The sequence below is a fragment of the Notolepis coatsorum genome, assembly GCF_963971535.1.
Source record: "Notolepis coatsorum genome assembly, chromosome: 5".
Taxonomy (NCBI): Eukaryota; Metazoa; Chordata; class Actinopteri; order Aulopiformes; family Paralepididae; genus Notolepis; species Notolepis coatsorum.
This window is the reverse complement of record NC_140169.1, coordinates 125,472,057-125,490,824: the sequence shown is the minus strand read 5'-3', so window position 1 is coordinate 125,490,824 and position 18,768 is coordinate 125,472,057. Positions and strand designations below refer to the sequence as shown.

Genomic DNA, 18,768 nt, shown 5'->3' with positions numbered 1-18,768 from the left:
GGACTACCCTGTGGAGTGACAAGACCCCCGACCAATAGAACGGAGAGACGAGCCGGGGTGGGACCCTGTGGAGTGACAAGACCCCCGACCAATAGAACGGAGAGACGAGCCGGGGTGGGAGTGAGAGGATGTTAAAGGAGTTGATACCATAGATATATATAGACACTAGATAGCTTAAGGCGGAGTCATCACCAGCGTCACTGAACCGCCGCCATCTTGCGGGGGTCAGCCTTGAGTGAGAGTGAGTGAGCTGCACAGACAAAAATACTCATAACTCGCTGAAATATTGACGGATTTACAAACGGGTTGGTTTGCTATAAACATCAAAGATGTAGTTATGATACTGCATACTTATAATTATTTTTTTTAAAGATGTTTTTTTTTACAAACCGCTTGAATCATAGCCACGTTAATAATGCTTGTAATAAACCAAACCGTTTGTAAAACCGTCAATATTTCAGCGAGTTATGAGTATTTTTGTCTGTGCAGCTCACTCACTCTCACTCAAGGCTGACCCCCGCAAGATGGCGGCGGTTCAGTGACGTCGCTCTCCATTGGCCGGCAGCGCGGGCAAGCTATCTAGTGTTCTATATATATCTATGGTTGAGACGGCTTTACTGTAAACAGGGTTCGCCATGTCAGTCACCAGACTCACCAGCACTCAGATCATTCGGATTCATCTGTAGACTTTACATGTCTGCTATTCGAAAATACATAAATCCATAATAATAATAATAATAATAATAATAATAATAATAATAATAATAATAATAATAATAATAATAATAATAATAATAATAATAATAATAATAATAATAATAAATCTAAGGGAAGCACAGCTGAATTTACATAATCAAATGTAGGCCAATGTTTTATAAAGTAGAGGAGCTAATACGCAATTTGTGTTCAATTGAGGTATAATTTAAAATTTCAAGTTATGAATCACTGTGCTGGTAAATTGTGGTAACCCAGAATACGTTTACTCTACTCAGGTCGGGCGTACAATGATACCGCATGGGTTATTTTGGCTGTGGATGTCGCAAGGAACCCATCAATTTTTCCTTAACATGGGGGCGCCATCTGCTGGCCATATTAGATATCGTTATTCCAGAAGTTTGTTAAAGGGACAATCTGTTTGATTGATTGATTGACAACTTTAATAACAGATTGCAGAATGGGTACAATACAGTACAGCTCAATACTAACAACTGCTAAGAGGATGCAGACCAGAGAAAGACTGCTGTCCTCTCAGAAGCAACAGTTGTGATTGGAGGATGAAGAAAAGAGGACATGGTTTGAGATAGGTCGCTTGCAGCTGTTGCCTCTCAAGATCCTCATGGGGTCTTAATTGAAATGGCAGTTGTTGTCTGATGCCCAGAGGCTAGTGAATCACGACAGCCATGCCTGCCAGCTTCCCACAGCACACGACCCCACAGCTGTTTATAGAGGAGGAGCCAGGCAGGAAATGACATCTGCTGAGAGCTGTAATAGTGTGCGGTGACACCTCTGGTGACAGAGTGTAGAAGCAAATAGCATTATCAAACATTCCTTCAACTAAAGTGTATTGTACAAATTGAAAAAGAACTTGCAAACAGTATGAGAACAACTTCCCAGTCAATAGACTGGGATTCTGTAAATATGATACCAAAAATATACGGCACAAATGTATACGCATTTATAAAAACAGTGATGACATGTAACATCATAAAGGTAACACGTGTAAGGAGGGACTGATGTGATCATGCTGACATCCAATGGAACAATATTCATATTCGCAAGTAACATACAAGTAACATCCTGTTTGTGTAGTATAGCTTTTCCTTTTTTTTAATGCACTTTTTCTCCTTATTTTTCTATTTTTCTCCCATCCCAATTTCGTATAGCCAATTCTCCCTTCCCCTGTCTTGAACGTTGCTAGACTATGCCTCCCACTGGTCGGCTGTAGTGAGGATAGAAGCCTTGCATCACGTGTCCCCTCCGGTACACGAGGAGGCAGCCTGTCGCATCTTTTCACCAGACAGCGCGGACTCTCAGTGGCGAGGCGTAACGTGTGGGAGGCTCACGCTGCCCCCGATACTTCATGTCTCTGCTGTGCAGGCGCCACCCAACCGACCTGTAGGAGTCGCTGTCCACGACGTCCAATCCCCACCCAGCGACTTCCACCCGCTACCTCTGCCAATTGAGATAGTATGACGACTGGCCCAAGCCGCAGGCAATGCTGACACCGGGATTCGAGACCGGAGTCTCTTGCATTGGTGATGAGCGCAATCTCCGCTACGCCACACAGCCACCTGTAGTATAGCTTTTCCCAACCTCCCCCTGATATGAAAATGGAATCCATAGAAAAATTACAAATGTACTGACAACAAGTTAGATCCTGAGTTTGACTGGGACGACGTTTGGACAAATGCTATATTAGCCTCCCGCAACCCTAATCACCAACACATTCATTTACATTATATTCATAGGACGTGTCTCACACCTAGGAAACTGTTTGCTATGGGACTCGTGGCCGACTCCCGGTGCACTCTATGCTCTTTAAGCCACTGGCACGTATATGTTCTGGGAGTGCCCACCAGTGGCCCATTTTTGGAAAACTATAACAACTAAACTCTCAAGCATCTGTAATATATCAATTCCACTCACGGCTTAATTACTTCTAAATGATATATCTTTACTACCAACATCCATACAACAGAAAATAATTATTCTGGCAGGCGTTACAGCAGCCAAAAAGCTTATCGCTATGAGATGGAAAGAACCTGAGAAACTCACAGTAATTAACTGGTCCCTGACATTGCTGCTGTTTTTCATTTGGAGATCTCGACTGCTTGTGTGGTTGGGGTGGGACAAGCAGGTATTGAATTGTGGAGCGCATGCGGCCGAGGTGGTCAAATGCACGATATATTGGTCCTGGGGGATCCGGCGGTCTTGGGGGGGGGGGGGGGGGGGGGGGGGGGGGGGGGAGATGTCCAATGTCTAATGTCCTTGGTGTTGTTTGTGATGTCTTTATTATTTTTTACTTGGTATTTTGTATTTTTTGTTAAGTTTTGAAGTATTTCTTATTTCTTATTGTCTTGTGTGACGAGCCTGGTGGTGTTCAGACTTGTCACGGTTCAAAAACAAACAAATTCAAATGTCCACATAAGTGCAATATCAATCAATAAGAATATTTATTGATTTCAGGCAGAATATAGTTCGATGGGCAAATAGAATGGTCGTAATACAGTCCGATGGTCAAAACACAAAAAAGGCTCTCGTACAAAAAAAAGGGATTGTTCAATACTCAGAGTAGTCGTCTGGTCCAGGGTCAGTACACAAGGGGGTTTCTCAGCCAGTCTAGGGTCCAGTACACAATGAACACCTTCTCACCTTCACCTCTCCTCTCACTACCTCTCACCTCACAAAACTCAGAATATAAGAATCTCTCTCTCAATGCAACAACTCCAACCTCACCTCCACTCAACTCAACTATCTCTATCCTAGTGTATTTGTAGTGTGTCTGGAATGTGTGCGTGTGAGATGTGGGTGAACTAATGATAATCAGCTACCTAATTGTTTCCACTCCTTCCGTGGCAGAAATATCTCCCATCCTTCACATATCCATGAGGGGGGGGGGGTGATATCTGCCACACTTGTCATTATTATTGTTGTTGTTATTATTATTATTGATGTTGTGTTGTTTGTTGAAATTGAAAATAAAAATAATTTGATAAAAAAAAATGTTTACTGACAACAAATGACAAACCATTATGAATGGTTGTCATAGAAATTAAGAACTACTGCCAACAACGGCTTTTGGACAGTAAACCACTGTGAAAGCCATGCAGTCTGCCTGCACACATTCTGTCATTGATTCACAAGAGCAGCTATATTTATATATACCCGAGGAATAAAAAAGGATGCATTCTGTATGACGAAGTTTCATGTGTTCATTGCTGGGGTCACAGGGATATTCTGATCTCATTATGGGGTCATCAGCCAAATAATCATCATCATAAAAATATTAACACTATGATCGCCGTGGACGAGTTAAGACGTCATTCCTAGCCATGCTCATTCTGCCGAAGACGCCGTAACTCGTCTTTGATGTCAATATTTCAAAAATCTGTCATCGAAATCATATTTCCTTTCCGGAGCCCTGAGACACACTGCAAAGCTCCACTCAACTCTCTAGCGGTTCAAGAGCGCCATCTGGTGGCCGATCGGCAGATCGCCAACCGGAAATGAGCCTTTGAACCGGTAGTGCTCATCCATATGTGGTCCGGGCACTCGCTATCGTTAGAGAGACTCCGTCTTGATACAGTGGACATCGATCGGTGCAAATAACTCGAAAAAACAACATGATTTGGACGTATATACTTTTTTTTTGATCCACTTTTTCTCCCATTTTTCTATATTTTCTCCCATCCCAATTTCGTATCATCCAATTCAACCCTCCCCTGTCACGAACGCTGTTTCTTGCCTCCCACAAGCCGGCTGCAATGTGGACTAAGTCATACATAGCACAAGTCCCCTCCGGTACTTGAGGTAACAGCAGTCGCATCTTTTCACCTGCGCAGCTCGATCTCTCAGTGTCGAGGAGTAACGCGTGGGAGGCTCACGCTGCCCCCGACACTTCCTGATTCTACTGCGCAGGCGCACCAACCGACTTGTAGGAGTCGCTTGTTCACAACGCCCGATCCCCACCCTTCAGTTTCCCTCCCCGTAATACGGCCAATGTGTATTACTGCGGACGACCAGCTAAACTGAAAACAATGTGGAGAGCTGGATTCGAACACGCGAATCCTAGCGTCTCCACACTGGTGGCGAGTGCCTTGCCCACTACACCACCTAGCCGCCCTGATTTGGACGTATATACTATTATACAACCTGGAAATGGATCGGGCATTTCTCCATCCCATAATAGAAAAAATTCTGTTCCACGCTCATCTGCCAGCGGCGCGAGGAAGCCACGGTAAGATTCAGCGTTATATTCTAACGTGTTCCATATAAACTGCTATGATGAACATATGACCCACTCTGGATGAATCATCTAACGCTGCCCACGGAATTATAAACGATCCCCCGCCCATCCGGTCATCATCAGATGATATGTAGTAACTCCTAGAAGCACATCCAGTTGAAATTTTTTATCTCGCACAGATTCCTACTAAACTGTATTTGATCATCAATATAATGCATTTAGGGCTATAAATCACGTTCTGAAGAAAGCTGCAGAAAACGATAAAAACATACTTATACTTTAGACCATATTTTAGTATGCATATGTGAATGAAAAAGTTTAACGTTGCTACACCCTGAACAATACATATAGGACATTGAATGGGCCATAATAATGACAATTTAGCAATAGAATTTAAAAAGTTATAGCCCTGCAAAGAAGGGGAACTTCTCCATAGACAAATAGAGATGGCGAAGGATGGTAAATTATTAATTTAACCCATGGCGATCAAAGTGTTAATAATAATCACAATAACAACAACAATAACAACAACAAAAAAATAAAAATAATAATAGTAATTATTAAATTATTAAAAACAAAGATACAAAGTGCTTCACAGAACAAGCTACTGGAATCCCTGTTTTTTTGTTTGTTTTTTAAGCCTACATCACATACTTAGCAAAGAATATATCTTCTTCCATTGATATCATTTTTGCTAATTATGTGACCTAGTGGGAATATGCCTATTTATAGAGTTGGGCCTAAAATGGACCCTTGGGGAACACCAGACATGAAGCTGAAGATGATGACAACAGGAAACATTGTATTTTCAGGGTAGTGCTGAAATTATTTAGAGCAGTGTCCTTCATGCCAACCTGTTTTTCTAAGCGATTAATCTGGATGGCATGATCAATTCAACAGTATAAAATAGCTGTGCTGAGATCTAGGCAAGGAGAAGGTCATTGGTAAACTTGGTACTAGTAAACAAGAGCACCCTCTCAGTGCTGAAGAGCTCTACAACCTGATTGGACATTTCAAAATGTGTTAACCATTAGCTGGTTATTAGCTGGTATTATCAATAAACGTACTGCACTTGTTAGTTACTTAGCTAACTGAAATGAACTCTAATTCAACTAAAAACATTCACTGTACATTACAATTAAGCATCTGCACGTTTTTGACATGCAAGACAACAAGTTGTCAATTCAAGCGATTATTATACTGTAATTGATAAATCATTCACTGTACAAACAAGGATAATGCCAACCAAGAGAGTCATAATATTTTTCATCAACATCACCTATAAAAAATATATATAAAAAAGACACTCAATCCCCAACCTTTTCTCTCTCTGCTATTCATTTCCTTTGCTAACACATCCATCATTCAGAACGATGAAACCCCTTGACTGTTTATATCTAACTGAGATATACTAAGAAAGACTAAAAAGGTATAGGCACCACTTGGGATGAGTTACGGTCAGAGAGAGGTGTTGAGTACACTACTGATCAAATACAAGGACAACAGGCTATAGTGGAAATAAATATCTGTAGCAACTAATACTCCTCTATTACCAGTAAAAATATAAACCCATGATATTAAATATAAAAACACACATATACCGTGCATTTAAGAGCTATCTATCTTATCTCACAGAGAGGAAAACAAGATAAGGCAAGCCGGACCCGGATACATGCCAGGGCGAGACTAACACATGCGTGTTTCAACAATGGGGAGTCAGTCAGTAACCAACGTTGTCTCGTACAGGTTTGGACCAGAACACGTGTCATTGTTCAAGTAGAGCCAGTGTTTTACATTGAGCCTCCCGGGGGAGCGGCCTCTGGTGAGTCAACCCCTCTGTGTCTCACTCCTCAGTCTCACTCCTCAGTCTCACCCTTCAGTCTCACCCTTCAGACTGTCCCTTCAGTCTGTCCCCTTGGTCTGTCCCAGTTCTACTGATGATGTCTGGGTTTCTCGCACAGGGGGGTCATGTAGGACCGGCTCCGCCTCACTGACGAAAGACAGTTTGAAAACGTATAAATATATATTTCTTTGTCTGAAGGATTTGTGGCGGCTGCTACTAGAATATCATGGCAGGAGCTGCTATCCCATTATGTAAACAGTGATTATAGAGAGCAGGGTTCTCCCCAGGAATTCCCCAGAAGCTGGAGCATTGAGTAATGTGTCCCTTGACCGGACGAGTGACTGGCTGAGATACTGAATTAGAGCAGTTTATTACTTGCCCGGGCAATCAGACAACCTTTATTGCTGAATGAATTTCAATAATAAAAATAATTATATGGTGGCGCTAGGAAGGGATCATGGTGGTGTCACTGTTACATTCTGTGGGGAGAACCCTGGAGATGGAGACAGACAGAGGGAAGACACAGGAGTCAAAGAACCCTGGAGACAGAGACAGACAGAGGGAAGACACAGGAGTCAAATAACCCTGGAGAGGGAGACAGAGGGAAGACCCAGGAGTCAAATAACCCTGGAGACAGAGACAGACAGAGGGAAGACCCAGGAGTCAAAGAACCCTGGAGAGGGAGACAGAGGGAAGACCCAGGAGTCAAATAACCCTGGAGACAGAGACAGACAGAGGGAAGACCCAGGAGTCAAAGAACCCTGGAGAGGGAGACAGAGGGAAGACCCAGGAGTCAAATAACCCTGGAGACAGAGACAGACAGAGGGAAGACCCAGCCAGGAGTCAAAGAACCCCGGAGACAGAGACAGACAGAGGGAAGACCCAGCCAGGAGTCAAAGAACCCCGGAGACAGAGACAGACAGCGGGAAGACCCAGCCAGGAGTCAAAGAACCCTGGAGACAGAGACAGACAGAGGGAAGACACAGGAGTCACACCTGGAGTTTGATCTCTCCACATCCTCAATGGTGTCAGGCAGGGGCTTGTTGGCCGTCTCAGGGAGCAGTAGGGTGAGCGCAGACCCCAGCAGGGTACACAGGCCATAGAGGACCATGGGAGCCTGCCTACCAATACCCTTCAGTAGGAAGATGATGGGAGCCAGGACTCCCCCGGTCCGGGCGCACATGGAGCACATTCCAATCCCATTCTGCCTGTGGGCCAGAGAGAGAGAGAGAGAGAGAGAGAGAGAGAGAGAGAGAGAGAGAGAGAGAGAGAGAGAGAGACATACAGAGAGTGAGACAGACGGAGAGTAAAAGAGAGAGGAGACACACACACACAGAGACAGGGAGAGACAGACATACAAAGAGAGTGAGAGAGACACACACACGCGCGCACACACACGCACACACACGCACACACACACACACACACACACACACACACACACACACACACACACACACACACACACACACACACACACACACACACACACACACACACACACACACACACACACACACACACACGCACACAGGGAGAGACAGACATACAAAGAGAGGGTGAGAGAGACAGACAGAGAGCAACAGAGAGAGAGGTCAGTCAGTTGAAAGTGACGATTAGCAGCAGCTGCTTAGTCATTTAGCAAGTCCCCTGCTGTGTTTGTGTTTGTTGAGAAAAGGGGGTGATTTTAAATGAAAGGAGGCGAACTGTAGATAAAAAGGCCTTCCAAATGGCCAACAATAATACACCAAAATAAAGAGCCTTGTGAATGCAGTAAGCTAATAAAGTAGAAATGCCTTTCAAGCTTTCCGCTCGTTCTCAGGCAGATTAAGCTGAGAGACAATGAGGAGCTTGAGATGTGCCGCTGCGTGGGTAGCCTACTACATGAATTAAAGCCACCATGTGTGTTTATTTTGCTCCTCATAGGTTTTAAGATGTAAATACATTTTAAATTTTAAACATTTTAGAATATTCTTATATAAGTATATGATTGCTATACATCAATCAGAAATGCATACAGTAGGCTATAGTTCAGGGCAATAAATGGTAAATATAAATGGCTGCATTTATATAGTGCTTTTATCCAAAGGGCTTTACAATTTTGTTCCACACACTTTACCCATTCACTCACACATTCACACACCGACGGCGGAGGCAACCATGCAAGGTGCCAACCTGCTCATCAGGAGCAATTATGGGTTAAGTGTCTTGCTCAAGGACACTTCGACACGCTGCTGGAATGGAACCAGGAACTGGTGTCGCCCCCGAATGACTGGAACCTTTCATCTCTACCTGAATGTCCCTATTTTCCTGCCATTTCCCCCGGCGTGGCATGCTTTTGCAGGACCTAATAGTAACACATTTTCCTTTTTCATATCTAGTTGAGGTTTAGGCCTGAGGTCTCCAGTAAGGATAAGGTCGGGGTTAAGGTAAGGGTTACCCCCAAACTACACCGACTCCATTGCAGAAGCAAGCAGCAACTGACGCTCAACTGCTGCCATGTTAATCAATAGAACATGCTATGCCGGGCCAGTGCCCAGTGGTGGCGCTGTATCCTCAAGTGCCTCGCAAACTATATGGGACCATGGAGCAGGACGAAAGCGGCCTCTATTCAGAGTGTTGCTGACAGAACCGGCGCAGCATCCCCCAGGCGAAACTCTTGACAGAACTAAAAACGTGTTTCTAACGTAACATTTTCTAGTCTAGGGTTAGGTTTGTAAACGACTGTTCCTTGAGGGTGAAACGGCGTGGAAACAGGGAGTCTTGCTGGACTCAACGGTCAGGGAGAGCTCACCTGACCACAGTGGGGAACACTTCAGCAGAGTAGATGTAGACAGTAGACAGGGAAGCAGTGATTCCAAACTTCCCGACCATGGCCAGGACGGTTCTGATGACATACTGGTCTGAATGGGAAAGTTAGGAGAACAGGTTTTGTGGGTGTTTTTCCATGTCTTCACAGAGGGTCCAAGGTCAGGCTATTGCCTTATAATGTGAGCCTGGTGCTTCAGGGCATGTAGCTGTGATCAAGGACTATAGTCTACAAATAAACGTGACATATGTGTACAGTAGAAGCAGGGTTGAGAAGGTTACTGTAATCAGTTACAGATGACTGATTACATTGTATGTCTTGCACTGTCCTGTGATGTGGTCCTTGTACCATCTCTGTCAGTATGTGAAACTCTGGAAGTTATCACGTCTCTGCATCAATGCTGTCAAGACGAGTACCAGTACATTTATTGAACTTGGTGACTAGTGTTTCCGACTCCTGGTTTTAACACCTGGAGTTTGACATACTGTAAGTGCAACATCTCGTCGCCGTGGGCCAGGGAAGCTGACATAACGTACTGTACAGTACTAGTAATAAAAACGAGTCTCACGTAGCCATACCGCTCTCTGTCTGGCTGAACCTATTATCATTCCGGTATATGGAGAAAAAAAACACTCTGGCTTGTTTGCATTTAAAGGGGACATGTACTATAAATGTCATTTCTCAGTCTCTAGCATTGTATTATAGTAATAGGAGTTAGTATCAATGTGTTTTAGTGTCTAAATACCATATTGGCGGATTGCTCTGATTCAGCTCAGATAATTTCCTGCTCCAGTAAATTAGTCCATCCTGATTTGAAGGCCTGAGTCAGGTCATTCAGGCTCTGGGTAGAGAGATAGAGAGGGAGAGAGAGAGAGAGAGAGAGAGGGAGACAGAGAGAGAGATGGAGGGAGAACTTGGGGGGGGGGGGGGACCTGCCGCGCCACACGGGAGAGGGGAGGAAGGGAGGCCCCCCCCCCCCCCACACAAGCTGCCGCAGGGAGAGAAAAAACGAAAGGAAGAGACGGCCTGTCTTTTTTTCTCTCTCTCTCTCTCTCGCACCCCCCCCCCTCTCTCTCTCTATCTCTCTCTGTCTACCAGACTGTGTGGATTGACTGTCACTCAAAGTGCTTATGGGCGGAGCCAGGCCATAACAGCCTGAAATCTTGAAGCTGGAAAATGATGGTTTTGAGTACTTGATTAGAAATATAAAACAATGAATTTTTTTGAAAAAAAAACTTACAGATGTCTTCAATAGACTAACAGGAATTGTGTAAAGTTGCCCAAATAGTGCTAGGAATAGCAGTATATGTCCCCTTTAAAAAAAATTTATCCACTTTTTCTCCTCCTGTTTTTCTGTGTTTTTCTCCCATCCCAATTTTTTTGTCGTTATGCCAATTCCCCCCTCCCCTTCCTGGTTGTTGCTCACATGTGCCCCCCCAGTGGTCGGTCTAGGGAGCCCTGAAGTCTATCAGATGCTTCCTCCGAGACATAGGAGACAGCTAGCAGCATCTTTTCACCTGCCAGCGCGGACTCTCATTGGTGAGGTGTAATGTGTGGGAGGTCACACTACCCTCACCATCTCCCTCCCTCGCTGTGCAGGCGCCCTGACCGACCTGTAGGAGTCGCTGACAGCCGGATTCGATACCAGTGTCTCTCGCGTTTGTGACAAGCGCTTAGTCCGCTGCACCACCCAGCCGCCTGCTTGTTTGTATTTCTTTAAACCACAATCATCCTGGGCGGCACTAAGCAGCGGCAGTGCCCTTGCAAAATAGTGTTGCAGATAGCGGACGGGGAGGAGAATTCCGACTGAAATAGTGCGACAATGGTACAGTATGCTTGTACCCACAGTCTCAGTCCTGTGATCCAGACTAGTAAAAACTGAAGTAAGAACTGCTACTCAAGTGATTACAAAATGATCTATTTAATTACATAAACAGTTTCAAACTAGACTTTCGAGCCCTCATAAAAAAGAATGCTAACTGAAGCATTGCTAATCCAATACACCTGGATTTGCCCACGGCATGGGAAGCCAAATATCCACTACCGATCAGCCAAAGGAGAATCACGTCATACCCAAGGGAGATATCGAGCTTTCAGGCAGGGCTACTTGTTTAAATCAGTATATAAACATATCTGCCTAAACCAAAGTATAGGATAACCCATATTGCACCACAGAAGAATGTTTATATGATCATGCGCTGGTAGCCGTCCAGCCGGGACAATGTCCTGGCTATAGCTCTACAGCAGAGGTTTGCGTGGACTCGTATGTCCATACCGTCAGGTACAGGGATGGTCAGCAAGCAGGCGATGCCCCCCACGGCCAGGAAGGCCAGCTGGGAGATCTTGCGGGAGCGGTTGAGGGTAAAAAGTGTGATGGTGCGGGCAGGCATCTCCACCAGGCCAAAGATAACCTGGGAGAGGTAGATGTTCATCCCAAAGTCTGAGGTGTTCAGGGACAAACCGTAGTAGACGAGCATGCTGACAAACCTGGAAGATACAAATTGGAAAGGTTAAAGCAGCAATAGGCGGCTGTTGATATTTGGGCAGAAAATATTTTCAAATCCTTAAACCGAATTCTCCAATGCCCTTCCCAATTAGAACGCATCAGGATGCGTCATTACTTTTACCAACCCATTTCCAGTTCCGCGTTGCGTTCTGCGATCTGATTGGCCACTGACGTTTCTGGTCATGTGACATCTGCGCCAATCGTGTGACGCCTGTTTCTATCACCGGTTAAGCAGTGGCGGCCGGTGGGTACTTCGCCACTAGGGGCGCTATACCAAACATTTTGCAAACATGTACAAGGCACGCATTGGCGAATATTATCACCATTGCCATCGATCAATATATGATCAGTCAGTCAAATGCAACGACGTTTCCAATAGCCCAACACAAACACGCACAGCTCTCTCTCTCTCTCTCTCTCTCTCAGATGATGTCAGATCCATTCAATAATAAACACATTTGTAAAGCTCGTTATTTTAAACAAGTTACCATTCATTGTCTGAGTGGTTATGCCCCACATGCGGCGAAATTAGAGAGAGAGAGAGAGAGAGAGAGAGAGAGCGAGAGAGAGAGAGAGAGAGAGCATTTTAGTAAAGTTACATTTTCAACAAGATTGCTGCTATTTAAACACTTCATGGAAACGGGGTAACGTTAACCTTATGTCGACTGTAGTATTGTATGACCTCGACATAACGTTTAAACGTTAACGTTACTCCGTTTCCATGAAGTAATTATAAAAGTGGCCAGCTAAGATAACGGAGCTAACAGCTAGCAGTAGCTAACGTTAGCTGAAAGCTGTAACGTTACAACGTTATGCGGCATCAGTAGACAACGTATCATGTATTAAACTAGAGTTAAGATCGCTAATCTACCTTGTTGTTGGCTTGTTGATAAAGTATATCCACTCCATGGCATTGTCCATCCAGCCTGTGTTGATGTCCATCCATTGTTGTCCCTCCGCATCCATATAGCTTGTTGTTAGCCAACAAGCTGTGTGAGTGAAGAGCTGTGTCTTTGTCCATTTCCGCCTCGAACAGCCTGCAAACTACCTGGCGTTCTATCGCCATGCTCTAAGACAAACTCTAACCTTAACCAACTTTGAAAGAGTGCCTAAGCTTAACAGTCTAAAGAACTTGCAGTCACGGCACGCTCGTCTAAGACAAACAGCTGCCTGCATCATTCTCACAACAACACAACTATCTCCACCGACCAACCTAGGAATAACCTAGAATTGAAACATTAGAAATTGGATTCGGCCAATCAGAGATCGTCTCTGTGAAATTCTGCTACGGAAAAAAATACTGGCGTCGGCCAATCAGAGAGCGTCTCCGCGAAATGCGGCTACAGATATTCTTGACGCTACTGGCTAGACCGCTTCAAATCGCGCCCGGATTCCAACATAATAGTTGTTGTGAAGGGCCAGATTAAACCGAATATATATATTTATTTATATATATATATTTAATTGTATTTGTATATTCTCTAATATTCCCTGATATCCCTTGTATATTCCTTGTACAATATGCATTGAATATCCATTCTAGCCTACTGAACATCCCATAATAGTCTCCATTCTACTATTGGTCGAGACCTTGGTGCCAGGCTGCCATACCCCCCAGACCCAGTTCAAACGTACCGCTCAACATGTACGAACAAGTCCTAGTTCCGCGTAGGAATCTGGCTACCGCACCACTAACGGTACTATTTGTTCATAGTGCGTATATATACTGCGCTACTAAAGTAGGACTTCCTTTTCAGTCCAGTTTCTTACCCTCCAATAGAGTGACAGACGTAAAGCCTCCCCGCGACGCCACGTGTGGGAGTAAGGCCAAGTTCGGCCTACCATCGGTATTGAGACATCGTGTATATTAATATTTGAATAGTCATATTTGGCACTGTATCGTCGAGTTGGACGTAGTCTATTAAGCTAATAATAGTCTGTTAATATATAGTGCTTCGTGCGGTGAGAATACTACCGTAGTCAGTACCCCATCGTTCCAGGATGGTCGACCCCATGTGAGACTGCATCCGAGGAGCCCCAGAGCCGACGAGCGAGTGGACCTGTATACCGGATTATTCTACCGACGACAGCCCGCCTTCCCAGGCACGGATTATGCTTTGTGTACAGTGATTATTCCATGGATAAAGACCCCCGACACTGCCGTGTGTTGGAACCCCCCCCCCCTGGAGAGGACGCAAGGTGAGGAGACGCTCTGCAAGACGAGGTCGCTTCACGTCTCTCCCCCGTGGACCGGAGAGAGCCTGGCTCACAGAGAGTCCACCTGCTTTCATCTGTGGTCCAAGGATCGCTGGCGCACCGAGCTGCACAACTGTGGGTTCACCCAGGATACCCTTGGCCGGACGAGGCAGCCAGACTCTACCCCCCCCCCCCCCTCCTACTCCTGTTGTCTTACAAGCGACCGGATTACCCCCCTTAGTGTATCCAGTCTTATAATCATTAAAGTATCATTGCTGTTATTCCTTAACTATTCCAGGTCGTATATTTACCGCCTGCGCCATCAGAGATTGGACATTCTCTATTGATATACCAACGAATACTCTTTGCCATAAAAGTGCATACTATTTCAATTCATAAATGTAATTAAGTGATTAAGTGCTTGCTCTACACACCATTGCTGTGTAGGAATAAACGCATACTTCGACTTCGTACATTTGTGTTGGATCCGTTTCATCTACGTGAGAGTGTTTATCATAATATATTTATGCCGAGTACTGGGTGGCCGAATATAAAGTACAAAGGTAGTGGTAGTAAGTATCATATCTAGTAATACAGTCAGGGAATTGTACCCCTCAGTTACAATTGGTCCTTCGAGCCGGATGGTAATTAGTGTAATATTGGTATAGTGTTATTAATATTGAAATGGCCTATGATGAACACTCCACGAAACGATCCTCCTAACCAACGCCCGCAGCGCGAACGACGGCTCCCTCAGTACTTAGAGGCTTACGCTGTCAGTCAACAACCTAGTCTTCTACTAACAGTAAACGCGGTAAAACTAGAAAGTAAAAGTATGTCTAACCCCAACGCCCAGACTACCCCGACCATAGAGGCCCCTACGGGTTCTAATGTAACTGACCAAGTTCACGGTGGGGACCAGTGGGAACCAGACATGACTTCACACCCCGCCAGTACTGAAGAAGTAGTCCCCGATGAGTCCCGGGAGGAATACAACGCTACCGAGAGAGAACTCGGCACGGAAGAAGACGGGGAGAGCACCGTGGAGATAGAGCTCCAAGGCTCCGCAAGGAGTACCCCGAGGGAAGGCTCCCCTATACAACCGCCTTCTCCCAGCGAGGCAGAGAGGACCCTACAGCAGGCCTTCCTCATCAGCCTGAACGCCGCTGCTGAACGCGACCGACTGCAGATCCAGCAGCGGAGCGAAGAAGAGCATATACGTCTAGAAATAAGACGCATTCAGAGGGAAGAGAATGTGGCCCGAGACCGAGCAGACAGCCAGCGAGCAGCTGCTGGTGCTCTACGGGACGCAGAGCGCGACAGACAGCAAGCGCAACTAATAGAACAGCTGATCAGACGGACAACACCCTCTCCCTCCGCCAGAGGCTCCAGGAACTCGTCTAGACACACCTCCAGGGCGGCATCCCCTAGCCGAGTAAACAACCCTGAACTTGACCAACAGACGAGGTCTATACCCCCCACAGACCACCTCCCCCCACCGGTCCAAGCGAGACCTAGCAACCGGGAAGGAGCAGCATATCCTGTGGAGAGGCTAAACCAGAGACTACAAGCACTGGATGACCTAACTGAAGACGAAGAGGAAGAGGAGGAGAACCACGCCCGACGACAGCACAGTACTCTACCGGACCAGGAGGTCCGGTACAGCCCAGGCTATACTCCCGCGGAGCTGCGCTACAGACCCCCGACTCTATACACGGGTGAGCACGACGCACGACCCGCACCGAGGAACAGCACCTGGACAAGCGGGCCATGGTACACTGCCGGTACCAGCCCATACCAAGGAGCGGGAGGAGACTCGCCTAGGAGGCCTCTCCCCCAACGCTCGCCGATGTATCCACAGTCAGCGTCATACATTGACACGCCTATGGTACCCGACTTCACCCAAGAGAACCGGGCCCAGTATACAGAACTCCGCATGTGTCTGGAGACCATGTTGGTGGATGTATTGGATGAACGCCATAAATACGGCATCCTACTGAAGCACTTAAAGGTACCCCGCGCACATAATATAGCGCTCGCCTACGCGACTTCCACCACCCCATACACAGCAGCGCTGGTAGCATTGGACCAGAGGTATGGGCGCATATGGGATTACGTGATCCAGGAGATCCGACACATCGACCGCTTACCCCCAGCAATAGACAATCGAGCACTGGACGACCTGTCCATCAGAGTGCAGTCCCTGGTAGGGATGTTGGGAGCGCAGAGAGAGAAGGGGAGGCATGAACTTTACGCCAACTCAAATGTGGAAAGGATCTTGGAGAAGCTGCCGCCCGCTCGACAGGAGCGTTTTAGGCGGCAGAGAGACCACCGAGACCCGAATGGCCCCGAACCGAACCTCCTCGATCTAGCAGACTTCCTGGCGAGAGAAGTCAGCAGCCTACGGCTAGATACATTCGGACGGAGCACCCCTGGCTCCAGAGAAGGAACCAGACGACTAAATGATGGAAGAAGATCGGTGACTGTGATGCACCAATCGGAGTCAGTACCGAGCAGCAGGAGCCACAGTACCCCCTCCAGAACGGAGAAGTGGAAGATAGTGTGCCCCTACTGTGAGAAAGAACACTGGCTAGCGCAATGTGACTCCTTCCCCAAGCTGAACACGGAGGAAGCAAGTCAATGGATAAAGTCCAACAAGCGCTGTTTTCGCTGTGCGCGCTCACACATGGCAGCCGAATGCCGCTTAAAGAAAAGGTGCACCAAGTGCGATGGAGCCCATCTGGACATACTTCACGACAGTAACAGACGGCGCCCTTCACCCGCACCATCCAGCAGCAAAGCGAGCGTCATGTACATCGATCCCGCCAGCAGCAGTGGAGCCCGAGTACTCCTAAAAGTAGTGCGTGTGACACTAAGCTACCAGAATAAAGTCCTGGACACTTACGCCGTCCTCGATGACGGGTCAGAGAAGACCCTTCTGCTCGCCTCCGCTGCGGCCCAGCTAGGGCTGCGGGGAAGCGAAACCCAAATGACAATTCGGACAATAAGACGAGATTTGAAGACGATAAAGGGCGAGAATGTCTCATTCTCTATCGCAGCAAGCGGCCAGCCTGAGCGACGGTACCAGATTACAGACGCTTTCACCAGCCAAGAAATAGGACTGTCGCGGTACACATACCCCGTCGCCAAGCTGATGGAGAAATATGCACATCTGCGCAAGTTACCGATCCCGCTCATAGACAATGCTATGCCGACCCTGTTGATAGGCTCCGACCATGCAGACCTCATTGTCCCGATAGACCGGGTTCATACCGGACCCTGAGGCTGTCCTGCAGCAGTCGAGACCCGTTTGGGATGGACTCTCCAAGGCCCGCTCGCCAAATCTCTCAACCGAAGTACAGCCACTAGATGTCTCCACTCCCGAGTCACAGAGGGAGAAACCGCACTCCTGCAACACGTAGAGCGGCTATGGACCTTGGAACAAATGCCCTTTAAGAACGGAAAGAAAGACATTCGCTCTAAAGATGACATTTACGCCATTCACCTCCTCGAGACAGGGACCAAGAGAGTCCCGGTCAACGGCGTGTTGAGATACGCCACGCCACTCCTGCGGCGAGAAGGAATGCCTACTTTCCACGCCAAGACAGACGCCACAGAACGGTACCTGCTGAACACGGAGCGGCGCTTAGCCAAGAACCCCGCCCAAGAGAGTGTATACCGCGCTGAGATTGAGAAGCTCATCACAGCGGGACACGTCACAAAGATGGACATTAAAGAGGCTGACCAGACCACTGAATCGTGGTACGTGCCTCACCACAAGGTCCATCACAACGGTAAAGACCGCATAGTATTTAACTGCAGCTACCAGTTCGGATCCCAAAATCTGAATAAAGAGTTACTGCCCGGTCCCACACTCGGCCCCTCCCTACTCGGCGTTCTACTCCGCTTCCGCCAGGAAAAGGTGGCCATCAGCGGGGACATTAAAGGAATGTTCCTGCAGGTGAGATTAGTAGAGGAGGACAAGCCCCTGTTACGGTTCCTATGGAGAGAGAAGCCAGGAGATGAGCACCCAGCCATCTACCAATGGGAAGTCCTCCCCTTCGGAACGACGTGCAGCCCCTGCTGTGCTACATTTGCACTACAGAAACATGTAGCAGAGGACCCAGCAGCGGACGAAGAGGTCCGACACAGCGTAAAGAACAGCTTCTACGTAGACAACTGTCTACAAAGCCTTTCAACCCAGGAAGAAGCCGAGGCTCTCCTGATTGAACTCCGCGCCTCATTGATCAAAGGCGGCTTTGATCTCAGGCAGTGGGCCAGCAGCGATCCGCAAGTACTGCGCAGCCTCTCCTCCGAGGACAAGGCAGCCAGCAGCGAGACCTGGATGGCTACAATCCCGGGAGAAGCCCAGGAGATGACCCTGGGATTGGTGTGGCGATTCAAAACAGATTCGCTTCACTACAGACACAAGCCCCTGACTACGGAGC

The 18,768-nt window shown here is 46.9% G+C and overlaps 1 protein-coding gene across 1 annotated transcript in view; it reads right to left on the bottom strand.

Annotated features, from left to right (window-relative positions):
- The window catches only part of LOC311228336 (organic cation transporter protein), a gene marked incomplete at its 3' end in the record, with an annotated part of 46,724 nt that overhangs the window by 14,031 nt on the left and 13,925 nt on the right, over positions 1 to 18,768 (bottom strand). The window contains 3 exon segments of the mRNA XM_084314245.1: positions 7,805 to 8,017; positions 9,604 to 9,712; positions 11,894 to 12,105. Of these exon segments, the coding sequence (XP_084170371.1) occupies positions 7,805 to 8,017; positions 9,604 to 9,712; positions 11,894 to 12,105 (534 nt within the window).